The sequence below is a fragment of the Astatotilapia calliptera genome, chromosome 7, assembly GCF_900246225.1.
Source record: "Astatotilapia calliptera chromosome 7, fAstCal1.2, whole genome shotgun sequence".
Lineage (NCBI taxonomy): Eukaryota > Metazoa > Chordata > Actinopteri > Cichliformes > Cichlidae > Astatotilapia > Astatotilapia calliptera.
The window spans coordinates 65,258,557-65,276,402 of NC_039308.1; the positions used below are offsets into that span (position 1 = coordinate 65,258,557).

The 17,846-nt window shown below is 43.5% G+C and overlaps 1 protein-coding gene across 1 annotated transcript in view; it reads left to right on the forward strand.

Moving 5' to 3' along the window:
• Nucleotides 1-17,846, forward strand: part of tmtc2b (transmembrane O-mannosyltransferase targeting cadherins 2b) — an 82,557-nt gene that overhangs the window by 20,615 nt on the left and 44,096 nt on the right. The window contains exon 2 of the mRNA XM_026176644.1: nucleotides 17,263-17,839. Within this exon, the coding sequence (XP_026032429.1) occupies nucleotides 17,263-17,839 (577 nt within the window). The remainder of the gene's footprint in view (nucleotides 1-17,262; nucleotides 17,840-17,846) is intronic.

Genomic DNA, 17,846 nt, shown 5'->3' on the forward strand with positions numbered 1-17,846 from the left:
AATCATACTTAACAAGAATAAGAGTTTCTCGCCACGCTAGCAACTCTACGACAGTGCATGATTTAAAGCTAATTGAGTTCTTAACACACCCTTAGTTCATAATGAACCTCTGCTGAATACATTTCACATTTGCCATTTGCAGTGTAAATGCCCATATTAAAAAATGCTTGTAGTAACACAGCAACCACAGGACACTTAGATCCATTTATAAATTCACACTTGCATTCACAAAGTTCATATAGTTGGCTAGCATAATTCAGCCCTCACCCCACTGAAAGCAGCTGTAAGCATCCCAGTTTACCCAACTGGGAGAGGAATTTTTGGAAGCAGAACATGAACAACTTGTTAGCCACCGACTCCGCCCTTGGTGGAAAAGGGGAAAAGTTGAAACTGGCACAAGCTACAGAACTAGCATTGGTGGAAAGGTGGGACGGAGGGTGTGAACTTTTGCCCAGTGGTGCTTTGGACAAGAACCAATATAAAGAAGCTAATATGCTCATTAATAGCAGGTACAATGCAGATAGATTAAGAAAGTGAAAACATGTAGGGCAGGGGTGTCCATCTCTGGGCCTCGAGGGCCGGTGTCCTGCAGGTTTTAGATGTGTCCTTGATCCAACACAGCTGATTTAAATGGCTAAATGACCTCCTCAACATGAGGCCTGGTAATGAACCAATCATTTGATTCAAGTGTTTTGACGCAGGGTGAGATCTAAAACCTGCAGGGCACCGGCCCTCGAGGCCTGGACCCCTGATGTAGGGAGACGTGCTCCAAACTTTGTGTTATGTTCTAGTTTTTGTTGCATTTCAATCTAAAGTGAATTTGCTAAAGAGGCTCCCGAGAAACATTTCATAGATTTTTTTTTTTTATGTTTGGACGAAATGTGCAGGTTGATTAAAACATCACGCACCATGACAACACCTGTAACATTATTCTAAAAAGAAAAATGTATTTGTCTGCTCTTGGGTCATAAGTTAAGATATAAAAGGGAGGTGATATAGAGAATGTAGTATGCAGCCAAAAATGTTTGACTTAATCATAATTCTGGATTATATATGACTTACTAGGTAGGAGGCTGAAATGAATCCATCCTCCCATTTTTAATTCACTGACTTGTTTTAGGTCAAAACGAGCATAAAACCCTGCAGGTTCATATAACTGAATCCCACTGTTTTGTTTACATCTTCTTACCATTTTCCAGACCCTGAGGCAGCTTTTGGGTGGTTTGGGACACTTTGTTTGGACGACTAAAGCTCTCTAACTTAAAATATCTTAAAGTCAGTCACTTCACAACTTAAAAAAACACAATAGCTTGTGAGTATGGATACATGCTAGTCATACAATAGGCTTGAATATTTCATCACTACTTGCTCTTGTGAGAGCATCACAAACAGAGCCAGTGCAATTTCTCAGCACCTCGCCGTTTTGGTCAATACCACGCGTTAAACGCGCACTTTCTGTCAACATGGTATTTTTGAGATTCCGGCTTTCCCGCTCCTTCACAAGGAAATTGAGTTGACACAGTGAATTTCTTTCCATTTAAGCAACCTTAATACTTAATGCTGTTTTGTCTGCCCCTGGGGCCCGCTGAGTGCGCTTTGCACTTTTTCCGAGCTGGCACAGATTCTCATTACCTCTGGAAAAACTTCCCGTGCTCATGTAAAACAGTGTAACCTGAAGCTTGAAATATTTTGTGGGAGACTTAACATCGTCCGCAATCTGGTGTAGGTGCTCCCGCTTCCCAAGGCGAGTTGGATAGAAACAGTCCAGCAGAGGACGTAAAAAGAAACGGCATCTGTTACCTTTTAACACCTTTAAAATCTGGACAGATTAGCATCTTTGTTTTCTCAAAATACCTTTTGTTAAAATAAACATTGCTGTTACTTTGGCCTCTATCGCCTCACATGTAGCAGATATCAGGAAATGTGTAACTACTGTAAGCACTCTTTGCAGAGGTGAGGTTACCTGGGGAGGGCACAGGACTATCAGCTGCGCTGTTCTCGCCCATTCCACAGATTTTCTACTTCGACGCTTTATTTATGAACATCTTTAAGGATCGAGTCGTCTCCAAATAAACGCTGATGACACGGACCCATCAAAAGAACGGAATCGCAATATGTTTACAAGAAATCATCTGTTGTGTGCTGAAGGAAGTTATTTCTTACTCCCTGGTGAGAGAATCTATTTCCACCAGCAACTTGTCACGCCGGAGCCACCCGAACAGAAAATCTAATCCCAGCCTGCTGGATAATGGGCCTTTGAATCCTCGAGGACCAGCGATAGCAATTGCCTCTGAGTTCATTGGAAAGCAGTTAGAATTTAAAAATGTGTGTTTGTTTGGGTGTACTGTTGCTGTGTGTGTGTGTGTGAGAGAGAAATGGAGCTTATGTGAGTAGATGCTTGTGTGTGTGGTTTTTTTTTATGAGCTCTTTTGAGTGATTTCCCAGCGAGGGTGCGTTTTACAGCTGGATTCCTCCAGGATGAGTCTGACTTTTTGATTGAACAGCCCCACGGCGGCCTCTCAGTCCCCAGTCTAATGAGGATCACGTCTAACAGGTGGTCCCTCAGAGCACGGCGAAAAGAGGAATTAGCGGGTAATGCTTGTTTGCTGTGTGTGCGTAGAGACGGTTATTTATATTCCAGTAGCAAAACGTTTTTTCTGCATCCAGTACGAAAATGAAATCATCAATACGATATTTCTTGGACCGTCTGTCTGTCCAAGTTCTATACTATAAACGCTCAAGAAAACCTGAAAGGTGCTCTGTGTGTTGGCTGATGCTATTGACCACTGTGTGAGCAGGGCCGTGAAAACGCTGCCTTTTTCCCCGCCTCCAATTTGGACGCATTACAAACAGCAAATTTTATACAGGCGCAATTAAAAGTGTTGCTGGAAATGTGGTACAAGTGTTAATTGTTTGCAGTTGCAATTCCAGTTTATTCGCTTGTACACAACGTTCGTTTGACTTCACAATAAGTGTAAAGTGTTTGCGTGATATTAAGCAGTAATTGTGTCACACTAAGCAGCTACAAATTACTAACATACAGTACATAAAGCTGTTTCTATAAATTTCACAGTAGAGAGTACAAATGTTGTTGTTTCTCCACATTAATGCGATAGAAAAAGAAAAATGCCACACACGTAGCTCGCTGTTGTTTTTTAGGCGTTTGCTTTTACAGATTCATGTAGTCACCGACCGCAGCCGTTTAATCATGACTCGAGTATGCAGGGAATCAGAAACAAAAGCATATGTTTAGCAGGCCTTTTGTGAGATCATGAAATGATGGTGTGTTAGAATGCGCTCGGGGTGGGGTAGAGTTACATGCCCCCCTCTCTCTGGTGTTGCTGCTGCAGAGGACTTTTAATGCTATCTGATTTGAAAGCTTGTGCATAATTCCCATGGGGTTGTGGTTTGTAGGTCATTGTGCCATTATGGTTTGTTCCTGGTCTGTCTGAGGCAGGATGTATGCATGCGCCTGACTGTGTGTCTGGATGTGTGCGGGTGGGGGGAGGGGGAATGGGCACGGATGCTTCATCTCCTTGTCTGGTTAAAGCATCGTAGCTTCTCCATACGTGGAAACATCCAACCCACCCACCCCCCCGCCGCCACGGGCTTGACCCACAAATCCCTCCTTCTAGGCAACAAAGGGATTATGGGGGGAATGGACTAATCTACTTCTGCGAATTTACGTATTTTGGTGTTTACCGCACAAACCTGGCATAGGCTTAATGTTAGAGTGGGAATAAATTGTTGCAAAAGTTGTTTGTATTTACAGTTTTTATTCTTTTTATTACCCAAACCTACAATTTCTGTGTTTTGTGCTTCCTGTGCAGGCGAAGGTAAAAAGCCCACTGCAGTTGTAATCTGAGAGCCTTTGTTTTCTTTATTTGGGATACTTGAGAAGGAACACTGGGCTTGTAAGGGGCCACCTGCAATAACAAATTACTCCCCAGTGTCTAAGAAACATCCAAAAGCAGCACTCTGGATGATTTTTGTCTTGATTTATTAATATTCTGCATATGCCCGAGTGTACTCCATGAATTATAGCTAGAGGTGCTGCAAGATGAAAATATACCTTTGCGAACAGCTTCCCAGCCAATTATATTCAGTAGCACATACCAGAAATGACAGTTTGTTACTCGGACGTATACTTGGAGAGCACCTTTCACCTCAGAATGGTATTTCTGGCCTGCTAACCTCAAGCATCTTTGATCTCCTCTTTCGGTTTATATCTGGATGTCGTGCCTTTATCTGACGGCGAGGTGGGAGTGAAATGATAGCGAGTGAGGGAGGCTGAATAAGGATGAACGTGTCACCTCGTCTTAGGCCAGACAGATTGCGCAGAGGCTTTCGAGGTAGCTGGCTCTGCAGTGTTGTTTAAATGTTCCTGTCTTGATGGTGTGATACAGCATCTCCCAGGCTAATTCAGACAGTCCAGAGAGAAATAAGCCATGCAGCAAAGGTTAGCACGCTGGAGTGACTGGAAGCAGATACAGTGAAGTCTTCTTGGCTGGGGTGACTTTATTGTTCTTCCCCAGAAATTCCCAGACGGTTGGAAATTAGCCTGTATGTTGTTTGCACAAACTCTAAAATGATTGTTTCCCCTCCACATTTGGCCTTGTGATGAAAGATGTGTGTGATACTCTGCTGGATGATATTTATCTTGGAGGGAAGAGCTTTGATTCTGCACCACAGGAAGAACATGTGGGCAGTTTTTCTTTTTATGTTGCACACAGCCGGATAGCGTTTGACTCATTTCCAAACTTAATCCCAGATGCCGGACATGGGTGGTCACACCCTTGGTAATGTTTCACAATGGCCGTTTAATGCCTGTTTTTTGTAAACCAGATATTGTTTTTGTGTTTGTTTATTTAACTGGCTGCCCACAGAAGTTAGCACTAAACTCTCATATAGGTGTTTCCTTTCCAAAGGATGCGACCCCAGAGATGCTCCCGTCCTTTATGCCTTCCATGATGAAAGCCAGACGGTGGGGGTGGAGCAAAACAATGTGGATCATGATCACATACTGTAAATACATGAAGACAATCCATTTGACCAAATCTGTTGTTTAAAATAGGCATTACTCTTCGTTACTTTTAGTTAAAGAAGATGATCTCTGTAAGATCAGAGCCTTCTTCTGTAGATGTGGGCGACTTTCTTAAGCTGACCGCCTTTTTGAGGTCTTCATCATAATATTCTGTAACAATATTTCTTGCCCACTTCATGATAAAATCACCTCATGGAGATCTTCGTGTCCATGAACCTGGGACTTTTACAAAACACTGGAAAAACAGACAGAAAATAGCTTTAAAGATAAAATGAACAATTTTTACTCCTGTGTTGTTTTTCTGTTTAAAAAACTGTCTCAAAATATCCAGTTGAGTCGTTTTTTCATTAAAAAAGTATCTTAACAGAATTTCCAGTTTTTGTTTTGTCTGACTTAAACATCAGTTCTGACATATCTGCAGATATCATCTGACACACAGCCGTGGCCTGTTCGCGAGCCGATGGCCCTGAAAGATGCAGATATGGTGGCCTTTTAATAACTCCGAGGCCTCTCGCACAAGCGTGAGCCTCCCTGCTCCCTCAGCTCCTCTTTGCGCTCCGTATGAAATGAAAGGCCCTCTGGTGACTTGTTGATCTTGTTACTCAGAGTGTGAACGCACGGTTAGAATGACTTGTTCACTTCTTTTTTTTCACTCAAATGCAATTATGAGTAGCACAGACTTTAAAACTGGAGCTTTTACAGCTGCGTAACATTAAATATCATATTTTACAGCACTGAGACACACGACCCTATCCAAGAGCAAAAGGCATTTTCCATGTTGCAGTTTATTTAACCTTATCTGAGTTGAATTCAGATGGCTGGCTGCATGGAAACAGGAGTACTGCTGAGCTTCCTGAGCACATCCAGGCTACACTGAGGCATCCATCACTCTGTGTAATAAGCCGTTGAGTGCTGCTTGAAGTGTGCGTGTGTATTTGCAACACAGTGCTCAGTGCTGATGGATACCCAGTGACACTTGTAAGATACGGCCTAGACATCCAGGACGAGGACTGCGGGATCTCATGAGCAGCATCACCAGCCCGCTGCTCTGTGAACTGTTAGCAGCGGATAATGCGGCTCTAAAGCCTCTTGTGTAAGTGACCTGATCACCAAAGGCAGGGCAGGAGGGGACAGCGAATGACGTAAGTGTCCTCCCATTCTTCCTTCCAATTCTGCTCCGTTTTCTGATCCCGAGCACTCGAGAGGTCAGCTGCTCCTTGCCGTTGACCCTAATTCCTTAAGGAAAGGTTTCCTGGGAAGAGACACTTCTTGCTCCCTTCCCCCTTTTTGGCAGATGACCTGGAAACGGTACGGAGAGCAGCTGACGCAGACGGAGACTGCAGACGAGGCACTGAAGTGCCTGAACTGCGTCGCTGGTTTTATGGTGTGATGAGGGACATTGTTCCATCTGTTTCCTGCTCCTGAAGGCTGCAGCATTTGCAGGCAGATCAGGATGAAGACAAATGAATAAACGGAAGGATGAGTCATCGCTTTATTGTCATGTTATGACAAGTGTTTCTGCTTGAGCGTGTGAGGCTGGAAATATTGACAAGGCCGTTAAATAACGTTGAACATGTTTGTTTGTCAAGGATTTCTATAAACGAATGGGACAAACAATGGGCAGCGTCGCTGACGACGTGTCTTCCTATAACTCGGTTTCCGTTGTTGGCTTCATGCTAATTGTTGTTCTCCCTTCCGAAAGCCATTTGCTTATTAGGTAGGTCTTCTTCTTTCAGCTCGTCGTCTACCTCTGCACTCAAACCCATCTGTCTCTTTCTCTCATCGCGTTCTCTCGTCTTTCTTCCTCCAGCACCTGTCAAATCTATTGTCCTCCTCGGGAGAAGAGTAAACCCAGAGAGGCATGCTCCTGCGACCTGTTGAATGGCCCTCTCCCAACAGGGCAGGTTCCTTTGTTCCTTGAGCCTTTCTTACCAAGTCTTGAAGCAATCAGGAAGGGGGCATCCGTCTTTCCATTGAGGGAGGCGTGGTCCTTGCTGCTTGCTGGGTGTGATTACGGACCACACATGGTCGTGCTCCAGTAACTCACCAAGACCGGGGGCCTCGGTTTGTGGGCACAGACCCCGACTCTGCCTCCTCTCCTTCCAGCCAGCTTCATAAAGCACTCTTCTTCTCAGCCTTTTGTTAGGACCCTTTCACACAGCTGGAGCTATGCGGGATCCTTTGTCCTCCTATCTGGGGGCCCGGTGCCCCAGCGTCCACTCCCTCAGCTTTGTTCAATCCACCTACAATATGTCACCAACAAGTATTTCAGAAATGCAGTGAATACATGTCTTTCTGTCACAGTGAACAGAGCCTAAGTAAAGAAGAGGGGGAAAAGGTTTTTAGCTTCATGTTGCTCTGCTGATGATTGGGGCTGTTTATTGAGATGAGCTGATAGCATTGATGTAATAAAAGGACTAAACTACCATCTCCTTCGTTGTTTTTATGATCCTAGTGAATAAGGAAATTCAAATCTCATGTACAATTGCACTTCAGACAACGTCGCAGCCCGCATCAGTACGTAACTCCCATCACAGCTTTTTTGATCAAACCTGTAGACATATTTATCGTACTTGGGTGAATTAAAAAGCCAAAAAAACAGGCATCAGTCTTGCGTCTGCGTCCTTTATATCTGTCCCTCATGTCTCCACGTTTACTGCGGTGTCTGACTTTGCAAGCATAAATCTTTATGTGCAAAGTGCAAACCTTATTAAGTTTCCTTTTTTTCCTTGTATCTGCAGACTGGAGCCTTTTGATGTTTGACACAAATGTCAGTCAGGTTTTTTTCAGTATATTGCTAATTTAGAAAACTTCTGTCAAGGCCTGCAGCTAGCACCGGTTATTAACACGAGGCATACGGGATGTTAATTTATGTCACTTTATTTATAACCTTATTCTTATTTTAGAAGGATTTCTCTGTAGATATTTTAAAACTGTCATTTTATGGATCTCATTGAGTCATTTACCGGTTTGCTCTGGTTTACCATACGAATGGTTATGACTTATTGGTGCTGCCAGTCTGGCTGAAGAATAAAGCACAGCATACAGTTGTTCATTTCATCAGACCTCTGCACCACATGGTCCTTTATTGTTTCGCGGCTAACCAGAATTACACTACAGAGAAACCTCAAAGAGAACTTGGGTAGAAGAGACCTTGAAAAAAAGGATTTCTTGTTTAACCCGTTCAGGTCACTGTGCTGTCGGCAGCATTCAACGCAGTTTAAAACATACATTTTTAGCGTGTAAAATGTTAAACTCGCTTTACTGACCAACATTTCATTGCCAGACACGGTCTGTGACATCACACCATCTTTTACAAACTTTTGTAAATCTGTAACATTTATCTTTTATTTATTTTAAAATATGAGCTTACCACAGGGAAAATGATCCAATCGAGCAACTCCCCCTGTGGAGTCACATGGCTGATTATTTACGCAGCCTCTTTAGCAACCAGATCCGCCCTTAGGACAGAGACTATAGATTGATGTTGTGTGATACCTGCTCTCAGACACCCACCCAAACACATCGATTTCTGCTCACGTTAGTTCAAAGCCCGCTGACCTAAAGCTAACGATTAAAGCTAACGATTAAAGCTAGTGATACAGCCTCATCAACTGTTACTTTATTGATATTATTTCAGTGTTTTGTATTTTGTAACCCGGGAGTGTCTGTGTTCAACAGCTGGCTTTGGAAAGCCTGGTAGTGCTGACTGTTGCAGAGCAGCTCAGCATCTTAGTTTGGGATTCAATTTAGCTCGACAAAGGGAACTGAAGAAAATTGCCTCTGAATGTTATTGACTTGGAGAAAAAGATTAGCTGTGGAAAGTCTTTTGTGGAGCAGTGACAGCAGCAACAATACAATACAGAGAAGACATGAAGAAGACATGGCAGGAAACAGTGCTGTTAATAGAGGAAGTTTCCCATTTTTTGCTATTTCAAAGCACAAAGATTAGATTAGATTGTTATGCTTAATTTTATGGGTCTTTCTCTGTTTGCTCTGGTAATTGTATCAGTGTAGCAGTATTCTTTCTTTTGTGATTAAAAAAGAAAAAAAAAAAGATTCATTCATCCATTTTCTTACCACCCGTCTAATTCAGGGCCATGCTGGGGGGCCGGAGCTCATGCTACACGAGAATGGAGCAAGAGGTGGGGTATACTGAGAAAGACCCACAGTCCATCACAGGGCTCACACAGAAAAGCAAGCAAACATACTCTCACACCTTTGGACTACTTAGAATGACATGCATATATTTAGACTGTACAAAGAAGCTGGTGTGCCCAGGCACAGGGAGATGATGCAAGAGTTCACTGTGCTAACCGCTGCCACCCAGGAGAAAACAGGACTGTCCAATAAAATCAAGGTGAGATAAGTGAATTTGAAATTATTCACCGTGTCAGTTGAGTGGGGTGAACGTTTTGTACGAAAATCTTCTGTGACACTGGAAAACAAAAAAGGAACTGTGTGTGGACAAGCTCCTCAGTAATAATTGAAGGTATGGCTTAACTGTGCCCCATCAGATTGTTTACTTGTGTTGATTTTTGCACTTTCGAAGTGGAAAAGTAAATGAGGAAATTCAGGGTCTGTAAAAAGCACAGGCCTCGGTTAAGGAGTCAGTGCGGTTTGTGCGATTTAGTGGCTGTAAAAATTCAAATGCGTAAATGAGCCTCTCACAAAAATCCAAATTGACACCATGTGGAAGACAAAGCATTTAAAAACACATAAGAGGCTATTTGGGTTTTTTCGTGGTTATGTTTATGAGTTTACGATGCAAAGCAGTCTCACGCAACGGAAAGCAACGCTGGAGATATTTACAGTGAGCTCCATTTGTATTAACAGACAACTTCAGGCCACGGAGATGAGCCTCGTTTTATTTCAGTCATTTTTTCCCATCTTCCATATTCATGGACAAACCTCGTTTATCAAGCAGAAGCTGAGACTGTTGTTGATCTTCAAAGTATTAACTTCAGCAAACTAATCTTTCGTTTCCAGTTTCAGTTGAAATTAATAACAGATTACTCTTCATCACTGTGCACAGCCTTACACTCACACTGGTTATCTAAAGGGAAGCAAACACTAATGCAGTCCAGTCTGTCATAGACAGATCTGTGCTGAGTCCTGACGGAGCACCGGAGGCCCATCCCTCCACATTAACACCGACAGCAGCCTCATTACTATCACGTGGCTGTTGATTTGGGCTCTCTGTGAATCTGCTACATGTGCATTCAGTTAGCACTGGAGTCCAAATGGGAGCACTAAGAAAGGCTGGGTTGAGAGCAGTGTGAGAACACTGGCCTGTTGTCATAGTATCTAATCAAATTAGTCAGCGCTGCATCCTTGAATGCTGCCATTCATTAATGCAGTGATTCTTTATATATTTAAATTGTTGACTGCAGCATGTTTACTACATATAAGGCCCCGCCCTCTGCAGCTTTGTCATATTTGTTCGCATTTGATTGATCGCAAGACTTCTTGAAAATAGCCACTAACCGCTATGCCCAGAGAAGACGGGCTCTGTGAGCACGGCTGCATTAAAGGAGCTTCTTCATATTTAAACAGACATAGCCGTGAGATCTGAGACGAGGCGCAGCTGGTTCTAATACTGAAGATATAAGATGCTAGGGGTACTAAAGATGTCTTCTCCTTTCTGCTCTGTTGGCATTCTCAAAGGCCCTTCCTGCTCTTAAGCTCCCCTGCCATAAACATCACTGAACAGAGGTCTCTGCAGTGATGCTCCGTGATTCATGCTCAACCTTCGGGGCTGCTGAGTCTCGTAAAATGCCTTCGTGTAAAAAGGGAAGTATGATGGCAAAACGCTAGATAGATGAGCAAATGCACTCATGTGTTGCTTTTCTGCATACATGAACTCTTCCACAGGATTTTTCCATCTTGCTGTGGTTGTTCCATCCATCTCATGTGGGCTGGAATGAAAAGCTCCATGCTTCATCATACTCCCAACCCGAGCGAGAATGCCTAAATAGCCCAATAATGGCTGAAGGGGTCGTATACGCAAACTGAGGAAGAGTAGGTTCTCTGCTGCTTCGCAGTGTGAAAGATGCACCCTGAACACGAGAGAAGGAACAAGTCAAACTAATTTATTACCGTGTGCCCAAGAAGGTCAGAGCACGACAAAAGCCCCCTGTTGTGAGGAAGAGTGCTGTGAAGTGGCCCCCTCCAAGCAGGGCCTGTGTGACTACCACGGCATTAGACATGGGTCAGCGTTGGGGGAAAATGCAGTTGGAATAGTCTGAGGATAACAATTTTAGTCTTGTTGGGCTGTGACATTTATTTTAAAACACTCAGTGGAACTAAACTTAATGGAAACATTTCCAGATTTTGTCTTAATTTGGTAAAAAGCCCAAAAAGACGCCGCGCGATTGAATGTTTCAGATTAGCACTGACACTTTAAACATGTTAACATGCTAAAGCGAGCAGTTCCTTACAGAACAGTCGACACAAAAGAGAAGAGTTAGTGCTTGAGAAAGAGAGGGATGTGTGTGAGAGAGGGGAGTACAGGGGTGACCCAGCAGCTCTTTGCTGTCTCTCTCAGCCCTGCACATGCTGACAGATTTATTAGATGCAATAATCAGAGTTTATATCACTCAGCTCTGCACGGGCAGCTCCTCATAATTGTCTCTTGCACCTGGAATAAACCATAAACATCACACAACTTTACACTTGGCCCGAAAATGTGACATTTAGATGATTTACTCAGAATTCTGTGGCTTTGGACAGTGATTGAGGGTCCGTGTTGTCTTTTGAAGATCGCCAACATCATTCTTTAAAACAGAAAGACAATATTTTATCCTTGTGATGCATTTCTTCCTTGAACCGAAGTTATTCGGGGAAAATTTTACTTCTGTTTTTAAATGCACAGGTTAGTAAGCACACCCTTGGGATGCAGTACTAGATTGGCCGGATTCTTATTTTGTCAGTTCTGTTTTGGCCAAATAGAAGTGTGATTCACTGGTTGGTTCGATGGTTTGCTGAGCTGATCAGTATTCAGCTCACACCCTGCTGTGGCCATCCTGTACCCCAATGAAAGGCTGATCAGGGATGCTAGGCAGCAGGCAGGGGTATTCAGTGAGCTCTCTGCAAGCTCACTGGACGAGCCTGGCCCACTTCAGACTCAGTGTCCCAGTGTTTGCTTGTCTACTGTGCCATGAAATGGAGTAAGGGTCCATGACTGTGCCAGTGAAGCAATGCAAATACACTGCTCGGGGGGAAGACCTGGGGAGGCTTAGGAGTGCTGCTGGGTGATTTGGACACAGTGTTACTTGCTACACTCTGAAGACCACTTAGATCCTTTTGAATGAGTTTGTCTTTATTTTTTTATTGTGTGTGCATATTAAACATAGTTTTTAAACTTTAAGCGCAGATTAGAGCAAACTATCCACAGTACTGGAGTGCATGTCCATTAGAAGAAAGTAAGAATATAGATCAAAGGAAACGGGCAATATAAACTTGGGTGCACCACCAGTAATTAAACTCTTCAACATACATAGGAGACTGTAGAGCTAGGCTCAAATTATATCCACGTAATTGGCAGGAACCACGATTTCCCTCATCTCTAGCCGCCACTTTGCCTACAAAGCCACCGGCTCATCCACCCTTACCCTCATCAATTAAAGTGACTGAACGGGATCCACAGTAAGGAGTGACAATGCTCTTAATTTTCTTTTAATATTTATTGAACTTGTTTCCAATTTTCAATTCTTATCAATTACATTAAAATGAAGAAGACTGAAATATCCGTAATGTTCACTCGGGCCGTTTTAAGAAATGGTGTTATAAACATGCTAATCACATGTGTCAAGTGGAAGAAAGAAGCTATTCATTCATGACAATGGGGATTTTATGGTGGGCCCCAGCAGTGTGTTGGCTTCAGCAGATACCCCACAATGGCACTGGCTCTGTTTGTCTTCTTGAACTGTCGTCTCTTTTTCATGCATAATCTATGAAATCAGTCACTGGCTCTTTTAAACTGCAGTGATAATGAAATTTGGTTTAAGATGCAGAATGTGTGGGGATGTAAAAGCAAGCTAAATCAAATAACTTGTTTTTGCTCAGCTGAAATTACACTTACACGTTCTTGTTAATATTGTTTATAGATTTATTGTAGATCCCTGTTGTTGATGCTTGATTTGGCAACGATTTTACGCCAGATGCCCCTCCAGATGCAACCGTCCCCATTTATCTGGGGTCGTAACCAGCTCTATTTATTTCTTTATTTATCCTTCTAGTCAATTAAAAAGTAGAAAACGCACTCATGCATATACGAAGTGTAACCTAGTGGGAGAATGACCGGGTAGCGTGCTCATGAGAAGGAAAACTGGAAAGAACGTTTGGGGAACAGAGAGTGGGCTACCACTGCGTCTGAGTGGGGAGACCGAAAATACCAGTGAGCTTCGTTTAGATATCGAATCTCCACGATGACATAAAATTGGCAGATCTTCGCCAAACTCTCTTCTTTTTACATGCTGAAATCTTAATAAGTATTTTATTCTGAAAGGGTAACTTTGTCTCCAGTGTACCGGCGTCCAGGCTGAGAGTTCTTTAGTCTGATCTTCATCACCTGATTGAATTAGAATCCGATGAGAACGCCTGACTCGTACAAAGATTCCTCTTACTAGTAAAATTCAAGTGTTCCACTTTGTAAAATTGGTTATTGAAATGCTTCCTATTTGCTTCTTGAGTGCTGCTGAATATTTTTTCTTCATAGGCATACGAGGCACTTGGTACTTTACAAAAACCTTTACTCTTGTGTAATTTATTTCTGGTCACATGCCCAGCCTGGATGCATTCTGTGGGGAGAATGGTTTGCCTATTTTTATGTCATTTTCCTTCAGGCTTTGGAGGATTTAAAAAAGGAGGGGGGGTGGGGGGGGGGTTTAGTTTGGTCATACAGCTGTGTTTCCCTCATGGCTTCATCTCAAATTCATTGAGTACTTGTCATCAGGATTTTCCCTTTACATGTCCTTGGATTTCAATCTCCTTTTTAATATCCAGGCTCGTCTCCTATGTGCTGCTTAGTCTCAACCATAAAGAGCCAATCAATCTTGAATGTTCGATGGCCTTACGTGGAATCCTGCAGTCATTAGATGTGGATATTTTTCTCCACCCTGCTCCTTCTGCATTCTTATTATACATGAAATTGTTCCAGTAGCTCTTCTCTCTTGATCTGCCTAAGAGAGTAAGGAGATGGGGAGATTTCTCATGGATGTGCTGCTTTTATTCTGGGTTTATAATTGCATTGTGTGGTCATAGCAGACCTCTTCCAAGGCCGGTAGTCCACTCATCTTTAATATGTAATTTGTAACCAAACCCATGATAATAATCTTTGCTTCCAAAACACAGCATCAAAATGGGATTTTTCCCTGGCTCGTGACCCCTCGACCATATCTCACAAAATTCAGCCTTGTAGGTTCTCGCAGACAGGTAGACACAAAGAAAAGTAGGGATTTTTTTTCTTTCTTTCCAAGTCAACCATGAACAAAGAGTCTTTGACAAACCAGAAGGACTGACTGATGTATACGAGAATCGGTCCGTGCCCCGGCAGCTTTCAGAAGTGGTGTGAGAATGGAAATGATAATTTTTGTAAAGCGACGAGGAGGAGTTAGTCAGGCATGTGATATAAACAGACTCCATGCTGTCTTTATTTTCTCAGTTCAGCGGGGTCACACACACATTCTTGTTTTGGTGACCTTACACTTTTCTAAAAATATTGAGTTTAGGAAATGTTTTTAACATCTCTCAGGTTTCTAGTTTCACCACAATTATTCCAATTGGTCGCAGCATGCGTAGTAGAACACACACTCCAGGCTCACGAGCCTTAACAGCCTTTTTCTTCTTGTTAAATATTTCATGCTGTGTAAGTAAACACGCCGTTTCGTAAATAATCAAAAACTTTGCTCATATAAAAAACAAATCTCAACAGGGATAAAAGCGCAGTTTCTGACACGACCCTGTTTCAGTCCACATTCTGACAAGAAAACAAATGTGACCGATTAAAGCACGTGAATGAGATCCAGACAACTTGTGGAGGAACTGAGGATGGTAGCCAGAAGCAGATGATTGAGAAAGAGTAATGGGAGGTAGAAAAGTTTTTCTGAGGCTTCTCTTGTTAGTGGCCACATGATCCGTCTGTTCCTTCGGGAGTCGGAGTACAGGCTGGCGGTTGGAGGAGGAATGTGCTCTCGCCTGGAAAAGGCTCGCAGTGCACAGAGAGGTCCTTCCTGCTGCCAGCTCTACCGAGGAATGGGCCCAGCCAACAACAGAAACTGAACCTTCCTCTCCAGCTGGCCTCTTAGCTGGTGCAGCAATGGGGCTTCGTGATGATGATGATGACAAGAAGCAGTGGATTTATAATTAGAAATACACCGGAGAAACTGACCGTATCCAACCGTGTTCATTTATTGGGCGTGTTTGTGTAGTTGTTGCAAAGTGGATTGTGATGTCACACCTCCTCTTTCTCTGTATTCCTCGATTCCCTGCTTGTTGAGTGTGTTAGGTGCTCACTTGCCTCTGTGACATATAAGAAAGAGACAATCTCAGAAGTGAGCCCTGGCACGGTGGCTCAGTGGGTCTTTGCCTGCCTCACATCGGCTTCTGTCTGTGCTTTGCTGCCAGAAAAATCTGGTGTGGTTTTGAGGCGATATATATTCTATCTGGCCTCTTTGGCTCCACCGCACTATGCAATGGAAAAAGAGTACACTCTATCCAGAATGGCTTTGAGATGTAATTGAACCATAATGCCTCTTATGTGAGGATTTTGCAGAGGAATGAAGATCTCGCTTGACAAATGGGCCAGAGAAAACGAACTGAGGGGTGAAGTGTAGAGTTGGGCTACTGACTCGTGAGCCTGCTTCTTCAGTGTGACTGGAGAAGATTGGGAAAAAATCCAGTCATTTGTCTGCTGACATTCAAGGCATTTCTATTATATCCCTGTTGATTATTTCCATGCCCTTTCCAACATCCTGCAGCCTGTAGTTTCCTTAGATCCATCATAGGTGGAGCTATTTCTGCTCACCAGTTTCACAGAGACTGGGTGATGGATCATTTTGTGATTTGATGAATGCTGAAGTGCACCTCACCAAACTTCTCATGAGCTTTCTGCTATTGAGAGCTGGGCTTGTGCCAAGGTGTTCTGCTTAAAGTCTCAGAGTGGCCGAGGAAGCAGTTCATTACCTTTGAGACAACTGGGTTTTTATACATAAATTCTTCTCAAATTTGTGTTTATTTTAATCATATATTTAAAAAAACTGCTCGTCATGAGGTGTTGAACACTCCGTCTCACCTTCTCCCATCTGTCTCCAGACTAATCGTGTGTTAACCGTGAGGAGAGATTACAATGGGGTGCACTTGGCTTGTTATCACCTGTCATGCACCACCTATCACATTTGCAATTACACCGCTACGCTTTTTTTGATGTCTTTGTTTGATTTGAAGAGTCGATAAATCATCAGCAGATAAAAAGCAGCAGAGGTTTGACGAGCTGTCGGACACTTTGTAGTGTGACAGAAGAGATAGGAAATCAGTTTACATCTATGTAAGGACTCCCGTAGGGAGAAATGTGCCTTCCTTTGCCCCTTACTTGACCCCTGTCGGCCGTGCCCACAACCACTGACACACAGCTTGTGGCTAATGTAGCAGCATTAGGATAGGTCATGTAGCTTCAACCCTGTCAGGGGATGTCTAACTGGTCTTTTATTTGGTGGCCACGGCTGCCAGCAGAGGCCAAAATTACACATTAAATGTTTTAATTTGTACTTACTCATGGACACTTACCTCGATTTTTCTAAAAATCTGTTCCTTCGGTCTCTGCAGCAGAAATCAAACTGGTGTCGTCTCAGTCTACCGTATTTCTTAACTTCAGAAAATTACACACCGGATGTCTGTATTTGTGGGTTTGGGTGTGGTTCTCTTGCTTAAATCCCAAAGTGGTGGTGGCAAAGATGCCCAGTACTTAAAGTTCGCCGTTTGATTTTCTGTGTGAATGCCACATGACCACACGTTCAGGCATTGCCTGTAGAAACCCACAGCAGCAAATAATGTCTTCAGTTGTCACACGTTTGTTGAATGTCAGAGACCAGTAGTCTTTGTAGTACTCAACGCAACATTCAGATCAAATACTGATTGATCTGTCCGTGTAGATAACTATTTTCTTGTTTTGTTGCAATCAGAAGTTCTTGTCTGACCATTTTTTCTCTCTCTCTTTACAGCCGTGCAATTAAGACCAATCAGGACCTGCTTCCAGAGACGCCCTGGACAAACATCTTCTACGATGATTTCTGGGGCACCTTACTCACACACAGCGGCAGCCATAAGTCTTACCGACCCCTGTGTACCCTCTCCTTCCGCCTTAATCATGCTGTGGGTGGGCTGGAGCCTTGGGGTTACCACCTGGTTAATGTGGTCCTCCATGGGGCTGTGACAGGCCTGTTTACCTCACTCGCTCGCCTGCTGCTCGGAGGAGGACTGTGGAGCCTACTGGCTGGCTTGCTCTTCGCCTCTCACCCAATTCACACCGAGGCAGTGGCAGGTGTAGTCGGCCGAGCCGATGAAGGTGCCGCCCTTTTCTTCTTGCTGTCCCTGCTGTGTTACATACGTCACTGTAGGCTGCGGGGGTGTGCTGGGTCCTGGCGGCTCGTGGCCTGGTTCCTTGGTAGCTTGGGTTGCGCCGCCTGCAGCATGCTCTGGAAGGAGCTCGGAGTAACCGTTCTGGCTGTATCAGCGCTGTATGACGTCTGCGTTTTCCACAGGCTCAAACTGCGACAGATCATTGTGCTCCTTTACAAGGTAAACT